Source organism: Bubalus kerabau, chromosome 4 (genome assembly GCF_029407905.1).
Source record: "Bubalus kerabau isolate K-KA32 ecotype Philippines breed swamp buffalo chromosome 4, PCC_UOA_SB_1v2, whole genome shotgun sequence".
Classification (NCBI taxonomy): domain Eukaryota; kingdom Metazoa; phylum Chordata; class Mammalia; order Artiodactyla; family Bovidae; genus Bubalus; species Bubalus kerabau.
In genome coordinates this window covers 41,485,638-41,508,229 of record NC_073627.1, presented here as the reverse complement: position 1 = coordinate 41,508,229, position 22,592 = coordinate 41,485,638, and the positions used below count along the sequence as shown (strand labels likewise).

Here is a 22,592-nt window from a genome sequence, read left to right as displayed (position 1 = left end):
AGGGAAGTCTTGGACTGTAGATCTTAAATCAAGCACAGATAACCCCCTTGTCAAGCTAATGTCACCTGACAACACAGGTTAACATGCAGACAGATCAGGGAGGAAGCTTGTAACTTCAGGAAATAATTCTTTATTTTATAGAGCATTTAAAGAAAGCTTTTAGTTCACATAAGAATGAGGTCTGTAATGTAAAAATTCTACCCATATTCTTTTTAAGGAAGTGGACCTCTTTTACAAAGTACAGCGGAACCTTTTTTTCAGGAACTTGAAACGTGCCAAGTGTTTCAAGAACAGAACAACTACAGAAGCGGCCACAGGACTAAATTTTTCTTCTTGAAAGTCAGCTCTACCCAAACATCTCACTAGCCATGGCCTCTGCCACAGTGAATTAGCAGAAAGGAAGATAAACGAGATTCTGCCTGCCCTTCATTCAAAGGTTTGAGTGCAAACCATGTTCTGAACACTCAGCTTCTTGAAAAGCTATTGCCAGGCAGCGTCAAGGCCATTCAATTCCTGATTATAAATGCCAGGGCACTGGCATTATAAACCACCAGGCACTTCTTGGGCATGGTTGGGGTGGGCAAGCTCTCAAGGCAGTGTGAATTCTTTTCCACTAACTCATCTGAACCACTTGGTCCCCAGTGGTGACAGAGAACCCAGGGTTCAGATCCAGAGACTCTGGCCTCCTCACGGGGTTTAGACAGGGGTCCCCAACCTCCAGAATCTAATGCCTGATGATCTGAGGTGGAGCTGATGTAATAATAATAGAAATAAAGGGCACAACAGACATAATGTGCTTAAATCATCCCCAAACCATCCCCACCCCGCTCCTGGTCTGTGGATAAACTGTCTCCCATGAAACCAGTCCCTGATGCCAAAAATGTTGAGAGCAGTGCTATACAGCCAGGCAGACAACAGTTCTCCTTCCTATCTTGTCTCTTAGGTTTGAAACCACAAGCAGCCATGCCCACACCCTCAGCACCTTCTGAAGCTGTTTTTCCCCCTTTTCAGTACTTACATAGTCTGTATTTCATTTGCCTGCTTGGGGAGATAGGGGAAAAAAGCAATCTCTTTTCAGGTTTGCTAATAAACATAACTCAGAAAGGAGGTGTTATAAAGCCTTCGTTACAAGCTTGATCTTATTAGCATTTGGTCAGTGAGTCAGCCAAGAATATAGAGTGAAATCCAGAGAACGAGGACTGGAAAACTAGTAGAAAACACATTGAGAGTTGCCATCCTAGCCCAACAGTCAAATGGCCCCATATTTATTTCTCTATTCATGATTTATATGCTACCGGTTTAAACAAAGGATTTGAGGAAGCTAGATAACATAAATGAAACTCTCTCTCTAGAGGTAAGGAGCCTCACTGACTTCTGGCTTTATAACTATTTTTCAATTACAACACAACTATTAAGAGTTTAAGTTCCCACTGGAGTGGTACACAACACTTCATTACTGCTAGAAACCATAGGAATGTTCCAGTGAGGCCGACATCATCATTTAGAGAGGTGGCGTCTAGCCAAAACCCTAGGCTAACATCCAGATGCCTGCAGATCAGTTAAAATCCTTTTAAAGGGCTTAGGCTCTCCAGATACCAGTTTGAAGTCTTTTCTGGGAGATGGGAGTTTGTGCTGGAGAGTAGTTAACTACTTCAAAAAACATCCATCAAAATAGGTGAGCCTGTCTCTAACTGCGATGCTCAAGTCCTTCCCCATCTCGTACACCAGGCTTGTGACTGTCAGGCAGGTCCTGTATTTTAGGTGATAGCTCAGCAGCAACAGACCCTCTTTAACTCATCCCACCCTATTCCTTAGGTCCCACAGGGATGGGCAGCAAGTCCAATAAACAGGATTTCATCTTTTGTAGCTCCCGGATCTCGTCATTCCAAGGGCCATAATGTACCAACAGGACCTTCTCTGCCTTCTGTATTGTCTTCAGAGCTTCGGGTACTGCACACCTGAACCAAAAGGAGGTAAAGAGGAGTGAACCCATGTATTCAATCAGGCAAAGATTAGTGGAGGGCCTACTCACATCCTGTGAAGAATGCAGAGTAGATAACTTTTGTTTTCAAGAACCTTACAGTCTAGAAGGGCAGATAAGACTCAAAAAACACAATGAAAGGCAGAGTCTGAAATGAAAGTTACAAAAAAAAGTACAAAGATTCCAGGATACTGAGAGACGTGCAGGTCTCAAAGCACTCAGCCGATATTTTTGTTGTTGTTCAGTTGCTAAGTCAAGTCCAAGTCTTTGTGACCACATGGTCCTATATTTACTCGAGGTTTACTCAGGAGTCTTTGTCTCAAGAGACACCAAGTTCGTCTGTGACCTGATTCTGCAGCTCTTTGCCCTCTCTCTGACCAAATGGGCTGCCTCTACGTCTTGGGTATCAGGCCCACCCACCACACAGTCCCAGGACTGAGTTTCAAACATTTCACCACACCAATGGCAGCTTCATCAAGGCTGTACGTATTCCATCCAGAAATACTGACAGTAGGGCCTCCTAATGGTCCCAGTTACAGAAGTGGATGAGGCCATCAACTCACCTACCCTACTGTTCTTTCAACTTTTAAAGCTGGGTTTCTCAACCTTGACGATATTGACATCTGGGGGCCAGATAATTCTTAGCTGGGGGGTCGAGGTGCTGCCGGCCCGTGCACTGATGGATGTGTAACAGTATCTCTGGCCTCCACCCTGAGTCCTAACAATTAAAAACGTCTTCAGACATCGCCAGACGTCCCCTGGGGAGCACGAAGACGCGTGCTTGATTACAACTGCTTTAAAAATAGGACCAGGAAGAAGGAAGAGGGCCTGGAGTGAGGGTGCTGAGAATGAGCGCCCAAGGGAGGGAGGGGACTGAGAAGAATGGCTAAGAGCTGCTATGACGGTGGGCATGGGGTGGGGGGAGCCTGAGACAACTTCTCCCTGGGAAACTCCCTTCAGAGCTAAGAGCTACCCCGTATCTCCCAGGAGGAAATTCTAAAGCAACAAATGTGTCAGCAGGACAGAAGGAAGGGATCATTCCTAAAGGGGAAATAAAGACGTTTCACTTTATTTTCATTCCAGGGGCCGCATGACCTAATTTCCTAGAGAAACTGTTCGGCCCTCATCAGAGCCTCATCTCTTTTCTACAGAGCAGTGGGGTGCTGTGAGAGCAAAAAGGAACACACAGAAGAGCCTAGTATAAAATCAGTATGTGGCCTGGCGAAGTGCTAGGAGACAAGACTTACCCATTGAAGAAGACCTGGGCCAATTTGAAGAGCTCATGGCCCATCTCCACACTGGATGGCCCGTGGTGGACCTCCACCACTTGAAGACTCTTCTGCAGGTGGGCCGCTGACTTCTCCCAGTCCCCTGCAAAGAGAGGAAGATCTGGATCCGGTGAGAACCACAGTCATCTGTGGATGAACTTGTTTTGGGAAAGGAAAGCCGAATGGAAGGGAGAGCAGCCTCAGATGAAAGACTGAGAGACACCCAACCAGACAAGGCCAAGGTCACAACCGCACATACAAGGCAGGTTCATTCCTCGGAGCGGAAGATACAGACACAGGCCATACCTAAGGCAGCATAGGCCTGGGCCAAGGCGTCCTCGATTTCTCCCACCACGCTGTGTTCCGCAGACAGGAAGCTCTCGGCATCACTCTGACACCCCAGCAACAGCTGAATGGCTAGCTCTATCAATTCAAAGGAAAGTGGACTCGTTACAGACACAAATCCAGTCTTAGAAATGAGATTCCAGCCCTTAAATCCTCTATGGGTGGGCCTGAATGTGGAAATCCCACTTTGTCTCCCTGGGTTGTGATTAACCTGCAATGTTGGGTCCAATAAAGCTGCTCTCTTATGTTTTCTCTTTCAACAGCACAAGGTGCTGGGTGAGGCCTCCCCACATGTGCTCTGGGCTTCCAAATTCAGTTTGAAGTGGGATGGCTACATTCCATGTATGGTTGTTACTTCTCCTGACTCAGAAATCTAAGCAAAAAGGTCAACTTTCATAAAAAGTAGGGTAAATAAATTCCCCTGACGTCAAGCCCCAAGGCAGAGCTTTCCAGGATAATGAGGGGTTTTGTAACTCCCTTTCTGGAAAAAGCAGGATACTTAAACCCACTGGGCACATGCCCCACTGCTCTGTAGACGAGAGACAGGCTCTGGTGAGTGCAGAACAGTTTCTCTAGGAAATTAGGTCACGAGGCTCCAGAACTTAAATAAGTGACACTGAGCTTCCGGATATGCACAAAGATTACGGATGTCAGAGATAACCCGTTAGTCTTTAACTAACTCTCTGATGCCTAAGAGAACAACAGCTTAAATCAGTTGGCCCTTTTTCAAGGACATCATGCAAATTGAGCTGGTAAGGGTTTGGTCTCACTGGCCTACATAGCCATCTTGTGGCTGGCAGGGGGATAATTAAATTCAACGCTTCAATCTTCACTGAGTATCCTTGAGATCAAGGTGAACTCGGACTGAATGAGAAGGGTCTGGAGGACCGAAGCAGGGAGCCAGTCTCACCTAGTCTGCCGTTTCTGAGATGCTTCTGGGCCGCCCCCACCTGCCGCTGAAGGTCCTGTAGCCGGGAGACCAGGAGGTCTCTGCCGACTGATTCCATACAAGCTGGGCCGCTGCAGCTCAGAACATCATCTCCCTGCGGAAGTCAGTATTCTCTTTATTGACCAGAGTCAGCTAGCGACACTGCATGTATTTATCCTACAGCATCACTCCAGAACTTCTGACCCTGTGGGGGAAGGATACTCCTGCCGTAACATACAATGACCAAGGGGGACTGAATCTGGATTTGGTTTGATGGCAGCAACTTTAGCAGAAGCAGGAGCCAAGCCTTGTGGGAGATTTAGCTTCTGCAACCAAATTAAAACTGGTACAGACCACAGTCTCTTTCCATATTAGCGTTGTGTTGTGTGTTAGTCGCTCAGTCGTGTCTGGCTCTTTGCGACACCATGAACTGTAGCCCACCCGGCTTCTACAGTTCCTCTTACTTCTCTCTGGGGCTAGGACTTTGGATGACAGACATATTTCCAGGGGTTATGAAAAAGTCACAAGGAAACCAACAGGAAAAGGTGCTGGGTGAGGCCTCCCCACATTTGACGCTGGGCTTGTTGTGACTTCAGCTTTCCAATACAACCAGTTCCATGTTCTACCTACAGGTCCCCTAAGACATTAGCTGTTTTTCAGATGCCAGAATCCGTGGCTCCATTTGGCAAGAGCACTCTGATTTCTCCCCAGGGTCCTTTTTCACCCTTCCTCAGTCAGTACCTGGGAGCTGAGCGGGGAGCAGGCAGCTCTGATATGGCCCATCCCTCTGGCCCAAATGGTTGGAGGGAATCTCTGTGCCTCTGATTTCCCTCCAGCCACAGGTATTCGGTTGATGAAACGCAGTATGACTTTTGCCCAGATCTCTGTTAGAGTCTGTATGTTTTTATCCTTCTGGACTGGGAGGGTCTGAGGCTGGAGCTAAAGGCAGCCATCCGGCCACTGCAAGGAGGAAGTCTCTCTGAGATTGGGTTAAATAACAGAGAAAAAAGAGCTGAGGGGGCAGAAAGAAAAACTGGGTCTTGGTGACACTTCCTGAGCTCCTGGACCACAGTGTATTTGAAGCACCCTTAACCTGGGACTTCCTCGTGATTTACTGGAGCAACCCTGACTTAGTTTAGGTGGGATTTTCTGCTCTTTGCAGGAGAGAGTATGAATCCCAACCCTTCCCTGTGTGTCCTGTAGGGGGTGATCAAGGTGTGGGGAACAGAGAGTATGGCTTTCAGCACCTCCAAGAGCCAAAGGCATCCTCCTAAAGATTTCAGGCCGTTCAGCTGGATAACTGATGTCCCAGAAAAGCCACGAGAAGAGAAGGGAGAAAGATTCACCTGCAGGAGCGCTCTGCAATGGTGACAACGGAAGGCTCCCTGACCAGGCCCCGCCGAGGGTCTCTGCTTCTCACGTTCACAAGGTGGACAGTCGCAGTCAAAGAAATACTGAGACCTCAGCTTCTGGCGCCTCTCAGCAACGCCCATCCTGCTCTCGTGCGGTCCTACAGAAAGACCACGCTTGGCCAATATTGAAACCGAGAGAGCACCAAACACTGCTTAAGAGACTGCAGGGGACTTCCCTGGCGATTCAGTGGTTAAGACTCTGAGCTTCCACTGCAAGGGACAGCGGGCTGCCTCCCTGGTCAGGGAACTAAGATCCTGCACATCACAGTCAAAAAAAAAAAAAAAAAGACTTCAGCTTAGTGGAGGGTCTGGTAATCACACATCATGTGAGAAGTACCTTTTACTCAAACATGGGTGTAACTATAGAAACAGGCTTCATAGTCATGGGGACAGGAAGGAAAAGAAGCCAAGAAGTTGTTCCCAGTCCATTTTCAGAATAGGATGCTTATAGGGATCAAGCCATGAGACACACCGTAGTGTAGACACAACAGGGCCTAGTGAGGAGCTCTGTGCCGCCTCCACCAGGAAACAGCCCTCCCTGGGCAGGTGAAGACACCTGCTTTGTGGCCTGCCCATGCGAGTTCACCCCGTCCTTTCCTGCTGGAGAAGGGTGGGCAGCAGGGGGGATGGATGGCTCACCATAGCAGTGCAAGATCTCTTGCCCACTTCGAATCAGCTGTGATGCCCGAATGGTGGCGATGGTGCCGATGAAGGACACGCTGGTGTTGGGGCTGCAGGAATGGTTCAGGAGGCTGACGACAGGGAAAAGGGCCGTGGCAAGGCGCACCCGCCGGGTGTCAGTAATGAGGCTCTCTTTAGATCCTGAAAGTGCAAGAGGAGAAAGGTGAAAAATGTGTCAGGACATTCATCCTGGCCTCGCCCTCCGTTCCAGCCCGATGAGCTGGGCGATCAGGCCTGAAGCCCGGCTGAGTCAGAGCTCCACAAGCTGGATCCGATATAAATCAGATGGAGCGTGACTCAGAGCTAACTCTGGTCCCCAGGAAGTAAAGCAAATGAGCACATGAAAAGTCCACCAGAATCCTGGAACCTAACCACTGTGTCTCAATTCCCCCAAAATAATCCAAAGATTAGAATTTGTAGAAAATAATAAAAAAGGAATTATCAGTAGGGAGCCTTCTAGACAAGACAGTTGCATAATGTTCATGACGACATGGAAACCAGAGCACCTGCTGAGGTTACTTCCTAAAGACTTTTATAGTCCAGGTGCTTTTGTTTAACTGGTCTTTGGGGGGTTAATAGAACAGGTAACCTAATCGCTATCTTAAACAGGCCTATCATCTATTTTTTAAACTAGTTATTTCTTACACTCACCTCTTTATTCTGCTCTTTGTCCCAATTTGATGGGATATCAATCAGTAGTAGTTCTCACTGAAAAAAATCTCTGGATCACTTTTTTTTTGGCTACACCTTGCTGCATGTGGAACTTCCCTGAGCAGGGATCAAGCTTGTGCCCTCTACACTGAAGTGTGGGGTCTTAACCACTGGACCACCAGGGAAGTCCTGGGCTATGTCTATTCCAGTTCCATATCCCAAGCAACCTCTTTGAAACACAATCAGCAATTTAACCACGTCACTGAAAATTAGGAAGGAAGTGGTGGAAAAGAGCCGTGAGGCTATTTCTGCACCAAGGCTCAACCACTTATATTCATATGTGAATTCTTCTATTCTCCTGCAGGCCCACTTGCTCTTATTTTAGCCATAACTCTAATTGGCATAGCTATTCAGCTTCTCAGCCCACAACAGTCCAGAAACAGAGAACTAATAAGATGCAGGATTTCTGACAACGGCCAAGGAGACGGTGACAGACTGGGAAGGAGGCAGAACTTATACAAGGATAATAGCCTTGGGGCAAACAAAAATACTAGCACCACCGAGTTTTACTACAACTGTACATCTGACTTAACCAGAGGCTCTCAGACTCACACCATGCTTGCACGGATTTTTGTGACAGCCATACATATCAGGAGGATGCACAGCACACACAACCTTGAGTGTACGAAAGGTTTCAACTGTGTTCCGCAGCCTTGGTGTAAGCACGAGCAGACTGTATGTCCAACAAAGCTGGTTGAAACAGGAAAGATACCGATACAGGAAAGGGAAATTTCAGTTTTCTGGAAAACTGATAAGCCATCACTTAATTGTGATATCACCATGTAAGCCAGGAGTTTCAATCTACCAACCACCAAATAATGAGGTGTAGGCACATATGAAATAAAGAAAATATAAACCATCAAGTGAAAATGTTCTAGAAAGGAAAACATTAGCTATAGGACTAATACTGTCTCTCTGCAGACAATTCTACTACCTGCTGCTGTCGAGAGCCAGAATTAGAACAAGTAAATAAAACTCACAGGGAATCCAAATGACTCCATTTTAGTCAACAGTTCTACACTGTATTGAAATCTTTCATTAGTCTGTCTCCTAAATGCATAACTGATTTTAGTATCCTTCGCCCCGCCTTGTCCAAGGCCTACCTTCTGGTAAATGTGCTAATGAGCAGTGGAAATGCTAAAAGGTAAGGAGGCCGCAGGAAGGAGCAGCACAGGGCACAAACAGTTTGTAGTCTGAATAATCAGCCTCTGCATAATTAAAAGTTGACTTGCATTGCCAACTACTGATAACTGGCAATCTATATTAGAACAGCTGCTAAAATTTTCCCAGAAAAAAATTATCACAATGCCGTGAGTAATGCCAGCTTCGTGAATTATTTATGGATTATCCTCTGACAGAAGTAGGCCCAGCAACTGAGTGGGGTGAGTATTTTATGTCAGAGTTGAATCTCTAATTATCTCGACAAAATTAAGTATTGATTTTAAAGGTTATTCAATATTTTGCATTAGTCATCTATTAGCAGAGATCAGAGACAGTGAGAATGTGTAGGTACCTTAAGCAAATCTGTTGACATTTTGTGTACAGAACAAACAAAAAACAAAAAAGAGGGACCGATTCTTTGTTTTATAGAAAGGGCACCTCACTAATATCCTTAGTACACTTAAAATGAGATTCAAGTAAAGAAAAAACATTCATTTATAATACTTTTGGAATATACCTCTCTTGGCAGATATTTTATGAAACTTCATAAAACTTATGGCAGATATTTATGAAATTTCCATGTAAAACAAGTCATCAAGGATCCCCACGCAAGGTAGATTCCCAGTGGTTGAAGAGTGAAAGGGCAGTGAATTGACCTGAACCTCTGCAGAACTTCATTAATCCCCTTTATGACCTGAACCCAGACACACCATGAATATGCCAGTTTCACCCAGACAGATCCGCACATACCGAGGTCTGGAGTTTCATCGGTGGCCAGTTCTATTCCTTCAAATAAGTGCCAAAGAGAGGTTCCTGAGGAACTGTGATTAAATAGGATTTATGCAAAGATAATAACATACATTTTTATAGGTTTTTGTCAAAATCTATCCAAGTTAACACTTTAATCCTTCTTCTGAGCTACTGATGAAACAGCTGCTAATGAAATTCAATGAGAACACTAAACTGGGAGGTGTTGGAACCCCAAAGAAATAATAAAAAGGAATGAAATAAGATTAGAAATATTAGCAGACGGAGACAAAATTAGATTGACTTCAAAAATGAAAGTGAACATTGCTGGTGGGTGTGTTAACTGGTACAACTTTCCTGGAGGGCAATTTTGCACTATATATCAAGTGCCTTAAAAAATGCTCTTATCATGTGAACTTTTTTTACTGTTTAAAGAAACGAAATTACAAAAGAAACACATGGGAGTCCGAAAAAATTTACAATCTGAAAATTACAGAGAAAATAACATCATTTATAATACTCTCAGTCAGCTATAAGGTTTTGGAGCACTATATAAGTTTTCTTTCTAGCCCTAAATATGGAATTTTTAACGTAACTAGCAACATGAGAGACTTCACTTAGACTTTGCACTTTCATGCATTGGAGAAGGAAATGGCAACCCACTCCAGTGTTCTTGCCTGGAGAATCCCAGGGACAGCGGAGCCCAGTGGGCTGCCGTCTATAGGGTCGCACAGAGTCGGACACGACTGAAGCGACGCAGCAGCAGCAGCAACATGGTACACATAGTGATTTGTAAGTTACTTCTCTTCACTTAGTATGTCATGGCCATCTCTTTATACTCTAACCTGAGATGTATACTATAATTAAAAAAAAAAAAACAAACAAAGCAACTCTGCCAATCTGATAGAGAAAAAAATGGTATCTTGCTTAAATTACTAGAGAGAGGTTAGAAATGATCATCTTTATTACTACTTTGATAAAGTGCTTGCTTATGTATATATAAGATTTAACTTATCTACCATAAAATTCACCTATTTTAAGTGTAATTCAACAATTTTAAGGAAATTAATCTAAGTTGTGCAACCATTACTGCAATCCAGTTTTAGAACATTTCCATCACTATGTCTATTTGTAAAAGTTGATTTTAAGAGTTGCATAGTTGCTGGAAATGTTCTCATTTTGTCACTCACATTCTCATTTTTCTTTATGGGTTTTGGGGGGTGGGGAGTGTTAAATCAACAACTATTTCATTTCTTACAATGCTGTGTGCCAACAACTTTGCTTGAGCTCAGCTGAATATTTTTTCTGCTAGTCTTGCCTGGGATTACCTTTAGGATTACAACCATCTGCATGTGGTTTTTTGAGAGGCTAGCCCAGGCTTGTTCACAGGCCACATCATCATTTTAAGAATTAACAATCGCAGCTGCAAGGTCTCTTAAGGCTTAGATTCATTAAGTCACATAACATCACTTCCACTGCACTCCACTGATCAAACTGAGGTTCAGCAGGGGGAAACAGGCTCCACCTCTGGATGGGAGAAAAAGCAGTGTCAAGTTCAAACGGAGTAAACATATAGGGATGGGACCACAGAAATTGTGGTGTTTGCAAACAGCCTCCCCTAGAGGCCTGGAGATTCACCTAGTCCTCTCATTATCCATATCAGAGTACTGACCCCCACAGAGGTTGAGTAACCCGCCCAAGTTCATACTGAGAGTTAGTAGTTAAGAGTGAGAGAACAGGAACTCACTGTTCCCCATCCAGCACTTTCATTCCTTCAAGGGCCTCTTTCACCTACATCTGCTATCTTCTTTTCTGATTATAGTGTTTTTGAAATTTGGTATTTAAGTTAAATCTAGCTATCTTCTAATTACCGAAATTTGGTATTATACACTTTAGAAAGCTTCTCTGACCAGCCTAAAAGTATGTAAAAATCTACTTATCTTTCTCTAGGTATTTTATGGTTTAATTTTTAAATATTTAATTTTTTAACGACTTAAAGAAAGACTCTAATACTTTTGGGGGGCTACCATATCAGTACCATATTGCTTTTAATTATTGTAGCTCAATGCTGATAGGAAATCTAGTAGTACTAAGTCCCTTCAGTACTTTTTACAACAAAAAGGCTATTCTTACCCAGTTATTCAAGAAGAACTTTAGGACACTGTCAAAGTTTCAGAAAAATCCAATCGTGATTTCACTGGAAATGGCATTATACTGATTAGGTCAATGCAGGGAAATCGGCATTTTTACATTTTTTAGTCTTTCCTTCTCAGGACATGGCATGTGTCTGCATTTATCCAAGCCTTCTTTTATATCTTTCCAAATTAAAATATCCTTGCATTTCTGGAAGAGATTCTACTTGGTGATATATGATTGTTCCTTTAATAAGCTGCTGGATGTGACATAGCAGTGATTTTTTTTTTTTTTCAGGGTTTCTGCATCTATATTCACAAGTGAGACTGGTCTATAGTTTTTATTCTGGGCTTTGTAAAATGAGTGGGAAAAGGTACTAGGTTGTACCCATGTCCTGGAACAGTTTATAATGTATAAAAATGATATAAAAGTATCATTATATTTTTAGATATTTTTACAATGCTTATATTGTATAAAAAAGATAAAAATATCTTTCTGTTCCTTGAAGGGTACTTTTTAAAAGGTAGCTAAATGTGTTCCTTAAAAGTTTTAAAGAACTCACATAGAAAAGAGTGGGTCTGGCTTGTTTTTATGGAAATATTTTGATAACTTTTTCAATTTCTTCCATAATCACTGGACTTTTGAAGCATTTTCCTCCCTCTGGAAATATTTAGGCAATTTCTATTTTTCTACAAAGTTGTCTACTTAGTATTTTCAAATTCAATAATCTAAAGTTGTACTAAATATTTGCTATAAACTTTAAAATAAATTTATATTCTTGGCTACACCCCTTCATTGTTTCTAATTTGGGGGCGTTTTCCCCTGCTGCTGCTGCTACTGCTAAGTCGCTTCAGTCGTGTCTGAATCTGTGCGACCCCATGGACGGCAGCCCACCAGGCTCCCCTGTCCCTGGGATTCTCCAGGCAAGAACACTGGAGTGGGCTGCCATTTCCTTCTCCAACGCATGACAGTGAAAAGTGAAAGTGAAGTTGCTCAGTCGTGTCCAACCCTCAGCGACCCCATGGACTGCAGCCATCCAGGCTCCTCCGTCCATGGGATTTTCCAGGCACGAACACTGGAGTGGGGTGCCACTGCCTTGGATTTCTTAATTAGATTTGCCAAACTTCCATCTCTATAAGGAACCTGTAGACTGTATAGCCTGTGTGCCAAATCCTGCCTGCTGCCTCTTCTTTGTACATATGTGGCCTAAGAATGGCTTTTGCATTTTTAAAAATCATTTACTTTTATTTTTGGCTGCCCTGGGTCTTCGTTGCTGTGCACGGGGCTTTCTCTAATTGCGGGGAGAGCAGGGGCGACTCCCCAGCTGCAGTGGGAGGGCTTCTCATTGCGGGCACTTCTCTTGCTGCGGTATGTGGGCTCCAGGGCGAGGGCTTCAGCAGTTGCGGCCCAGGGGCTTAGTTGCTCCTTGGCATGTGGAATCTTCCAGGACCAGAGATCGAACCCATGTCCCCTGCACTGGCAGGTGGATTCTTAACTAACCACTGGACCATCAGGGGAGTCTGGTGCTTACATTTTTAAGTGGTTCAAAAGAAATTCTCATGAAATGAAAAATTGTAAGGAATTCAACTTTCAGCGTCCATAATAAATTTTTATTGGTGCCCAGCCAGGCACATTCATTTGTGTACTGTTTATCATCGCTTTCATGCTACAAGTGCGGCTGAGTGGCTGCAAAAGAGACCACATGGTCTGCAAAGCCCAGGCATTTACTACCTGGCCCTTTACAGAAAAAGTTGGCTAAACCCTGGTCTATGGGACACAAGCTTTGATGACTGTATCTCTGAATTCCCTGTTTTATTATGTTATCTTGGTTTCTATATCCTTATTTTTAATATATTTGATCAGAGGGGCATATTAAAGTTTCTTATAACCATGGAGTTTTTGCCAGTTTCTCCATGTATACTCAGTCACTTTTGTTTTACAGACACAATCTCTATGTTCCTGAGAGCTAAGCTTGATGATACATTTCAGAAAAGTCTCCTTTACAAAAATAAAGTGCCTCTTTGTTTTACTAGATATCTTACCTTGGCTTCTACTGTATTATATTAATACCCTGATTTGCCTGTGATTCCCGACATGTCTTGCCCAAACACTTCATGTTGTTTCAAGAGTCACCTGGAGGAGGGCATGGCAACCCACTCCAGTGTTCTTGCCTGGACAATCCCATGGACAGAGGAGCCTGGCAGGCTATAATCCATGGGGTCGCAAAGAGTCAGACACAACTGAGCAACTAGTACTTTTTGTAAACAGAATATAGTTGGATTTTAATCTTTTTGACCCATCCTAAAAGATTCATTTAATAGAGTTTAGTCCATTTATATTTACTGTTAAAGACTCATTTTTATAATTTTCCTACCTTTTGCTCTGTGAACTATTTTTTTGAATGTTCTTCATTTCCCCAGAATGAAGGGAAAGGTATACAACCAATTTTAAATTTACTAGAATAATGTTACCACAGTGCAAATACGTGTTTTTAATTTTTAAAATACAGGTATGTTCAAAGAAAGCCATAGTCACCCATATTTCCACTTTCAGAATTCATCACTGCTAATTAAGATTTTGGTATTTTTACTTCTAGTGTTGTTTTTTACTAATGTATATACAGTTAAAACATAAGTAAGAATAAATCATGCATAAAATACTAGAACCTCATAGATGAAGACAAAGTCTCCTTTTCCGATCACTTCAGGTGACCAGTATTATGGTACGTATCTATTTTTCTAGTCCTTTTCAGCCACAGAAGATACAAGTGTTCCTGACTATACATATTCTTCCTACCAAAATTCATTCTGAACAACTTGTGAAAAATTTTACCCAAAACTTGCTGTGTAAATAAAAAACTGACTGCAATGCAATACCATGCACAGGGAACAAAAACATTTAGGCGATGATTCTCTGGCCATAAGGGGGAGGCCAATGAAGGAGGGTGGATGGAAAACACGTTCGTCCCCTGGCTTTGCCATCCTGCCTCAAGGACTCAGCCTGAGTTAGTGGTGGCCACTATTGTTTTTCACAGACAACAGTTTCCATAGTTTTGCAAGCTACTGACATTTATATCTTTTCACGTATGTTCTACTTAGTACTTTAGAGGCAAGACATAATAGAATCAAGAGGTGGTAGTTTTCTGCTGTATAATCTGGAAGCTCTATATACTATTTTTTATATTCAGAAAAACAAAACAAAATGAAAACAGTATTTTTTAAAATGCCAGTGAATGTACCCGAGGGAAAACACAATTCTGGAGAAAACACTCAACAGATATATTTTAGAAGGTAGCAATGGCTCAAAGCAGCAGAAGGCCGAGAGGAAAGCGGAGGCTGGCTTGCAGTGTGAGTCTGCTGTATCATGGGGTGAGGCCAGTGTGATTCTGCTGTGTCATGGGGTGAGGCCAGTGTGATTCTGCTGTGTCATGGGGTGAGGCCAGTGTGATTCTCCTGTGTCATGGGGTGAGGCCAGTGTGATTCTGCTGTGTCATGGGGTGAGGCCAGTGTGATTCTGCTGTATCATGGGGTGAGGCCAGTGTGATTCTGCTGTATCATGGGGTGAGGCCAGTGTGATTCTGCTGTGTCACGGGGTGAGGCCAGTGTGATTCTGCTGTATCATGGGGTGAGGCCAGTGTGATTCTGCTGTATCATGGGGTGAGGCCAGTGCTATTTTGGGATGTTTCCTGTGCTTCAGGATGGGGAATTGAGTCCTGCCCCAAAATATGTCCAATGAAATAACTAGACACTGTATAACTTGGCAGCTGAATTAAAATTAGGGATAAAAAATATAAACAAAAGGTTGACAGGATTCTACATTACCTCGTGTGAGACAATCAAAAGAGCTAAGCATATATAGTTCAGTGAAGCCACATTTAACATCTGCCTATAAATCCTAGGTGTAGATATGACCTCATTCCTCCCCTCCAGAGAGCTAATTAGGAAATTGAGAAAAGTATCCTGAGCTGACTGAATTGAAACACACTGTCTGCTAAAATGGAGATCAAACAACAGAAATGTTGGAAACACCATTTCTTTGCTAATAATAGTATCTGTTGTCAGTACAATCATATTAGAGGTGGCACTCAGGATGCTGGGCACAGGTAACCTCCCCATCTACCTTAACAGCCTCATCTCCAGGGTCTAGTTCAGGAAAACAGGGCCAGGCTAGTCTGTGGCTAGCAATGGCCCTGAGACCAAAGGCAGCCCAAACCCAGATAAGGTAATCCATGTTTGATTAGAAATAGTCATAGCCCACTATAGCAGTATTGCCTGAAAAGCTGTGCTGGGCCAGATTCCTCTCTTGGAAATTTAAAACAGAAGAATAGAGGGAAAAATCTGTTGGTTGAAAAGAGAAGAAACAAGAATATCTGTGTCACAGGAACAAGTTAAGATTCTGATACTTTAACTACAGACCCTGCTCCGTCTGCAGCCTTGTTTGTCGTGATTGTTTTGTCTAGACTGTTTGAGCTTTCCTTCACAATAAAAAATTAACAGTGTAGGATTTCCCTGGTGGTCCAGTGGTTAAGGATCTGCCTGCAGATGTAGGAGACATGTGTTTGATCTCTGATCCAAGAAGATTCCACATGCTCTGGAGCAATTAAGCCCGTGCACCACACCTACTGAGCCCTCGCGCCACAACTACTGAAGCCTATGCACCCTAGAGCCCATGCTCTGCAACAGGAGAAGCCACTATAACGAAAAGCCTCTGCCCCACAACTAGAGCAGCCCCTGCTCACTGCAACTAGAGAAAGCCTGTGCACAGCAATGAAGACCCAGCACAATCATAAATAAATAAAATTTAAAATAAAATTGCAGTTAAAATTAAAACAAATATTAACAGTGTAACAGAGTTTTTTTGGGGGGGGGATAGGATTTTTAACTTTATTTTTAGAAATAAGCACATCAGCTTCACAACTCTGTAATGGTAGGTGAGATTAAACTACCCATTTTACAGATGAGAAAACTGAGGCAGAGTAGGATCAAAGTAATTTAAAGTCACAGAGCTTCTCGATGGCATAAGCATAAGATAACTGTGTCTTCCCTTAAGCCACTGATTTGACTACTGTTCTCCTTTGCAGTTCTTTCTCCACTGTAAATGTTAGCTCTATCAAGAATATTGTAAGGCAGAATAAAGAGGTTTCCTCTTACCTGTTTGCTGGATGGTCGTTATTGCCTGAGCATTACACTGCAGCTGTAACACGTGTCTCAGCATGGCCACTCCCCAAACACTCAGCTCTGCACACAACACAGGAGGCTCTGCAGCTTTCAGCTTAGTTGGTTTCAGATCTGTTGTGAAGGCCTGTAAACCAGCTGCTTCGAGCTGCCTGCACAGTGCAGAAACACTTAGAGCACAGAGGAATTTGTGCTCAGGGCTATGGTTTTCAGTATGGGGTAAAAGGTGGAAGATGGCATTATAATTCCTTTCATATTTCCCATTAATATCACATCCAGGAATTGGGGTCTGAACTGCTTTGTCCTTTTTGTCCCCCTCTCCTCCCAGGTCATATTTGAGTGTCTGTGCCGGATTCTTGCTTTCGGGTAAGCAGATGCCCTGGTTACTCATCTCACCACAGAGCTTCTTTGTGACTTTGCCAACATCCTCAAACCTAGCTAAAAGAGTTGACCTCAGAGCAACATGACAAAACACACCCAATGTGAGAAGCAGAGCCCCCAGAGAACACTCCACACTATGGTAGCGATCCCAGGCCTGCTGCATACACTCCTGGCTGCAATACTTGGCATAGCTGCATCCATCACAGGGAACTGGGGCCAGAGTGTGCCTCAGACATCGGTGACAGTGAAGGTCCCCATTGGTAACTTGGATGTCCCACTTGCTCTCCAGGCCATGAGGCCGCAGTGGCACTTCTCCTGGGTTAAGGACACTCACAAAAGCATCCTCCTTCACCAGAAGCTCTCCTGGGAGGATATCTTTTGTGGCAACCAGATAGCGGCCTTTTAAAGGGTCTATATGTAAGCTGACAGAGGATGAGGCGCCGGGAATTTGTTCATTCTCTTCCCTTAGGTCCACACCCTCAAAAGTTTTGGTTAGAGCCTCTGGGAAGATTTCTGGGAGATTCTCCTTTTCTTGTACCTTCACTTTCACACGACAGAGGGTTCTCTGCAGAATCTGAAACTGGGAAGCTGAGAGAGTTGGCTTGGCAGCAAAGCTACTTTCAAGATCAATGACGGTCTGGCTTGCCTCCTGTGGTCTCCCCAGGGTCACCAGACACTCTGCCTTACGCAACAGCAGCTTGGGTTGCAATCTTTCTGGATACCCATGCGTCTGTGCTCTGACGATGTCTTTAAGGCATGTCTAAAAACAGAAAGTAGATTCCCAAATGACCGTTCGTCCCCACTCTATAAAATATTCACTTGGAAGTCTTAACAAAAATCTACAAGTGAGTGAAGGATTATTAAAAATAGAGCAACTACTACAACCATGTGCTTATTTCTTTAAATCATATTGTACTGTGATCTTTTAGTTTAATGATTAGAAATACATACTGAAGGTATTATGTTTAACTGTCATTAACTATTTTTGATTCTAAGGAAAAAAGTTTTACAGGCAGAAGAGGCGTATTATGGCGATTAAGAGGGCATCCCATACAGACCCCGCCTCTTACTAGTTGTATGACCTTGGGCAAGTGAATCAGCTTCTCAGTGTTTAAGTCTCCACATCGGAAAAAATGGGGATAATAATACCTCACAGGGTAGAAGTAAAGACGAAAACAAGGTAATATACCTGGAGTGTTAAAAAGGTGCCTGGAACACAGTATGTGCTTAATATACGGGAATCATTATTGTAAGAAGTAATAATATAGGGAAGATATAAAGGGCTAAATGCTTCACAGGGTCTTCCCATCGCTGCCTTCAGCAGCCCCGGCTTTTCTTGCTGGGGGACTGGAGTTAGATTCTTGCTCTTCTCTTTTGGACCAAAGGGCTTAAGTGTGAACTTGTGATTACTCAAGATAGTTCTCTCCCCCACCCCCGCCACTTTTTTAGTTTTGGTTGTGCTGGGTTTTCGTAGCTGCTCAGGTTTTTCTCCAGTTGTGGAGTATAGGGCTACTCTCTAGTTGTGGTGTGAGGCCTTCTCACTGAGGTGGCTTCTCTTGTTGCGGGGCACAAGCTCTAGGGCTCTCTGGCTTCAGCAGCTGTGGCTTCCGGGCTCTAGAGCATAAACTCAGTAGTTGTGGAGCACGTGGGATCTTCCCTGATCAGGGATCAAACCTGCATCTCCTGAGTTGGCAGACAGATTCTTTACCACTGAGCCACCCGGAAGCCCTACAGGGATATTCTTAAACCTGCTCATCTACTTATTAAAAAAAATAAATAACCCAAACAAATAAATAGTTTGCAAACACTTAGAACCTAAAGCATTATTAGCAGTAGCTGCGTGTATCACAATTGATCTTAACAACTGAGCACTGCTGCCCCACTGGAGAGAGGCCATGGCCCTGGGGAACGTGCACGTCTCTTTCCTGCCAACCGACACCACCCTACATAATAACCCGTGACAAGTGAAGTGAACGATGAGAAAGAACAAGTTCGGGACGATATCAATTTGCTTCTGGTTCAACCAGTTGCATAGGGCCCAATTTTAGTGTTCTGAGGTAGAAGCAAGGATGGTCTAGTCTCCCCGGGAATCCCCTGCAGATCCTCTCCAATCACACCAGGCATTCTGATACTCACTTCATACTGACCGAGGTGGAAGAGGGCTGCAGAGCGATTGGCGTAACACAGTGAAATGTCCATAGAGTTGGGCCCCGAATGCGATACTCCCTGAAGAACAATGAACCGGTTAAGGCACATGCATGGAAACTAGCATCTTCAGAGTTTTTTTTTTTTTTCAGATAACAGGGGCTCTGCTACAAAGACTGTATATGATTGGCAAAGTTACTGGATCTCTTTGTGCTTCATCTGCTTCATTTTTAAGTACCTTAGAGCAGAGCTGAGAAGATTAGGTGAGGACATAAATATGTGAAGCATTTTGAAGACAGCAGCTTCAGACACAGTGTTGGCCATAAGACAACACTCAAGGTAAACGAAAACTGAGGAGTATAACCTGGAACATAACAAAGTGTGAGGAGAGCAAATAGAAATTCACACAAGAAGAAACACTAATGATATGTGGGAAACAATTCATAGACAGAGAGTCAAATACATGAAAATGAAAGCAGACAAAGGCTGCTTTTTTCTACCACCAAACTGGCAAGGAATAATCATAAAGGTGGCGTCTCCAATCACTGGAAAAAAGATTGGGATTATTCAATGAAAGTACTGGGACAAGTAGCCACTGAGGAAAAATAAAGTTGGTTCTCAACAGATGATAAAACTTTCATTAGGATAAATTCCCAATGGATCAAAACCTTAATGTGAAAACTGAAACTGTAAGAGCACTAGAAGAAAGAAGAAACTATATGAATAGTCCAAAGTGATGCTGGAGTGAGAAATACCTTTCTAATTATGACACAAAACCCAGAAGTCATAAAAGGTTAATAAATGTGGTCACATAAAAATAAAAAATTTCTCTGGAGCAAAACCCAATAACAATATCAAAAGACAAACACTGAACTGGAAAAAAATATTTGCAACTCCTATTACAGGCAAAGGGCTCATTTCTTTATGAACAGTCCTACAGATCAATAAGATGACAAGCAATAATTTAGTAGGAAAATAAGCAAATGATAGGAACAATTCTTATGGGAAACAGAAACGGCCCTTAAACAAATGAAACATGCTCAACCTCATTCATAATCAGCAAAATGCAAATTAAAACTCTGCTGAGATGCTATTTTTTACTTATCAGATCGGCAAAGAGAAGTAAAATTGATAGGATACTCTGCGGGCATAGGAATGAGATACACTTTTTCTACATTGCTAGTGGGAATGTAAACTAGCTGCACGACTACTGAGGCAACTCAGCAGTACATATATCTCTTAATATACACATGCTGAGGCTTTCCAGTTGGTTAGTGGTAAAGAATCCACCTGCTGATGCAGGGGACGCATGAGACACAGGTTTGATCCGTGGGTCGGGAAGATGCCCTGGAGCAGGAGATGGCACTCCACTCCAGTGCTCTTGCCTGGAAAATCCCATGGGCAGAGGAGACTAGCAGGCTACAGTCCATGGGGCCACAAAGGCTCAGACACGACTGAGCATATACACTATATTTATATATGTATCTGTATCTCCACTGACCCAGCAATTCCTCTCCTAGGGATTAATCCTACAGATATAATCTCTTATCCTACACATATATGCAAAATAACATACATGAAAGGCTTCTCATCACAGAATTGTTTGAAGTAACAAAAGATAGGAAACAAATATTGATCTAGAAGACACTAATAAATTAACATTACATCCATACAAAGGAACAGAAGTGCAAAAACTGCAGTGCTTAACAGTGTGTGTAGAATTTTATTTACATAAAAAGAGTGCATGTGTGCAGGGGTGGCAGATTACTTGTATTTATGTGTGTTTGGTGAGGTACCTCTGGAAAAATACCTTTTAACAGCATCAGTGCTACTCGCTTCTGGAGATGGAAACCAGGTGGCTGGGGAACAGAGGAAGCAGACGGCACTGTATATTCTTGCACCTTTAAAATTCTAGCTATGTAAGCACATTTCCTATGCCAGAATAAATAGATAAAATAATGATAATAATACCATAATAATCAGTATTGCTTAGGATATAGAGAAATGAACATCCCATGTTCTGGTGGAAGGGGAGTAACTAGCTTTTTCCTGGAGAAAGATTTAGCATCAAGTGCCAAAGGCCTAAAAAAAAAAAAAATCACATTCAACTGACCCAGCAATTGCCCTTCAAGGAATTTATCCTGAGGAAATAATCAGGTGTGTACAAATATTTACATAGAAAGATGCTCCTTGCAACTTTATGATACCAAACAATCTGCCAACATTAGGAGATGTTAAATCAAGTATAGTTCTCTGTAATGGAACACTAAGCCAGCCGTAAAAAATCATGTTCTAGCGGAAAATTTAATAACATGAGAAAACGGTCACAATAAATTCTTGAGGGGAAAAAAAGCAGGTTACAGAACACTAAGTACAGCATTATCACAATTCTGTACGAGAAAAACATATTTTCAGAGGAAAAAGAGGCTGGCTGGATGTAAGCAAAAATGTTAACAGTGCTTATCACTGGTTATGAGATTTTTTTCTTACTCTTTATGCTTCTCTGTATTTTCCAAGTAAACATATATTACATTTACAATCAGACAAAAACAACAAATAGTATTTCAAAAAAGAAAGAAAACAGCAACTCTATGGGAAAACGGCAAAGTACTATAATCACCAAAATACTAGCTTCATGAAAATAGGAAGGCTCATCTCCCTCTGCATTCAGAACAAATCTTAATTTTTCGTCTGATTTTACTTTTTTTAGTTTATTTTCCTTGAACAACTTCCCTGTGATCACATTTATGACACGCATGCATGCAACTGAAGAAAGATTAGCTCTGAAAAAGAACTATTAAGGCATTTATCAGTGATCATTACATCTAGTGGGTTTTAGTTCTTCGGCAATCACTAACACGTTATTCAGATAAATACTTTCTTGTAGCATCACAAAGCAGAGCTTTTATCAATTTTAGAAGATACTGCTGTTAGTCTGATAGCTGGAAAACTAATTCCAAACTTTAAGCATAGGTCTGTTTAAGATGCAGAGTAGGGGGTACCCACTTCAAAAGCACTGGCTTCCCTGATAGCTCAGTTGGTAAAGAATCTGCCTGCAATGCAGGAGACTCCGGTTCCATTCCTGGGTCGGAAAGATCCGCTGGAGAAGGGATAGGCTACCCACTCCAGTATTCTGGCTTGGAGAATTTCATGGACTGTATAGTCCATGGGGTCATAAAAACTTGGACATGACAGAGTGACTTTCACTTTCACTTAAATTGCACACTAACTCAATAGACAAGGTTCACAGACCTGATTCAAGGGGTTGATACATTCTTGCTTTAAACCCATATTTATCTCTAAAAAATTATGGAAGGAAGTCTCTCAGGAATCTTTTTCAAGTTCCTACTCTGGAAGCCTTCTCATACTGTTCATGGGGTTCTCATGAACAGTAGATCACAATAAACTGGAAAATTCTTCAAGAGATGGGACTATCAGACCACCATACCTACCTCCTGAGAAATCTGTATGCAGGTCAAGAACCAACAGTTAGAACCAGACATGGAACAACAGACTGGTTCCAAA

At 42.8% G+C, this 22,592-nt stretch overlaps 1 protein-coding gene across 2 annotated transcripts in view; it reads right to left on the bottom strand.

The window, feature by feature from the left end:
* Nucleotides 1-114: 114 nt before the first annotated feature.
* Nucleotides 115-22,592, bottom strand: part of SMYD4 (SET and MYND domain containing 4) — a 39,359-nt gene continuing 16,881 nt past the window's right edge. For both annotated transcript variants that reach the window (XM_055576953.1, XM_055576954.1), the window contains 8 exons: nucleotides 19,059-19,148; nucleotides 16,518-17,682; nucleotides 6,574-6,756; nucleotides 5,869-6,032; nucleotides 4,505-4,637; nucleotides 3,556-3,672; nucleotides 3,229-3,352; nucleotides 115-1,958 (listed from right to left, as the gene is read on the bottom strand). In XM_055576953.1, coding sequence (XP_055432928.1) covers nucleotides 1,805-1,958; nucleotides 3,229-3,352; nucleotides 3,556-3,672; nucleotides 4,505-4,637; nucleotides 5,869-6,032; nucleotides 6,574-6,756; nucleotides 16,518-17,682; nucleotides 19,059-19,148 — 2,130 coding nt within the window. In that variant the 3' untranslated portion in view covers nucleotides 115-1,804. The remainder of the gene's footprint in view (nucleotides 1,959-3,228; nucleotides 3,353-3,555; nucleotides 3,673-4,504; nucleotides 4,638-5,868; nucleotides 6,033-6,573; nucleotides 6,757-16,517; nucleotides 17,683-19,058; nucleotides 19,149-22,592) is intronic.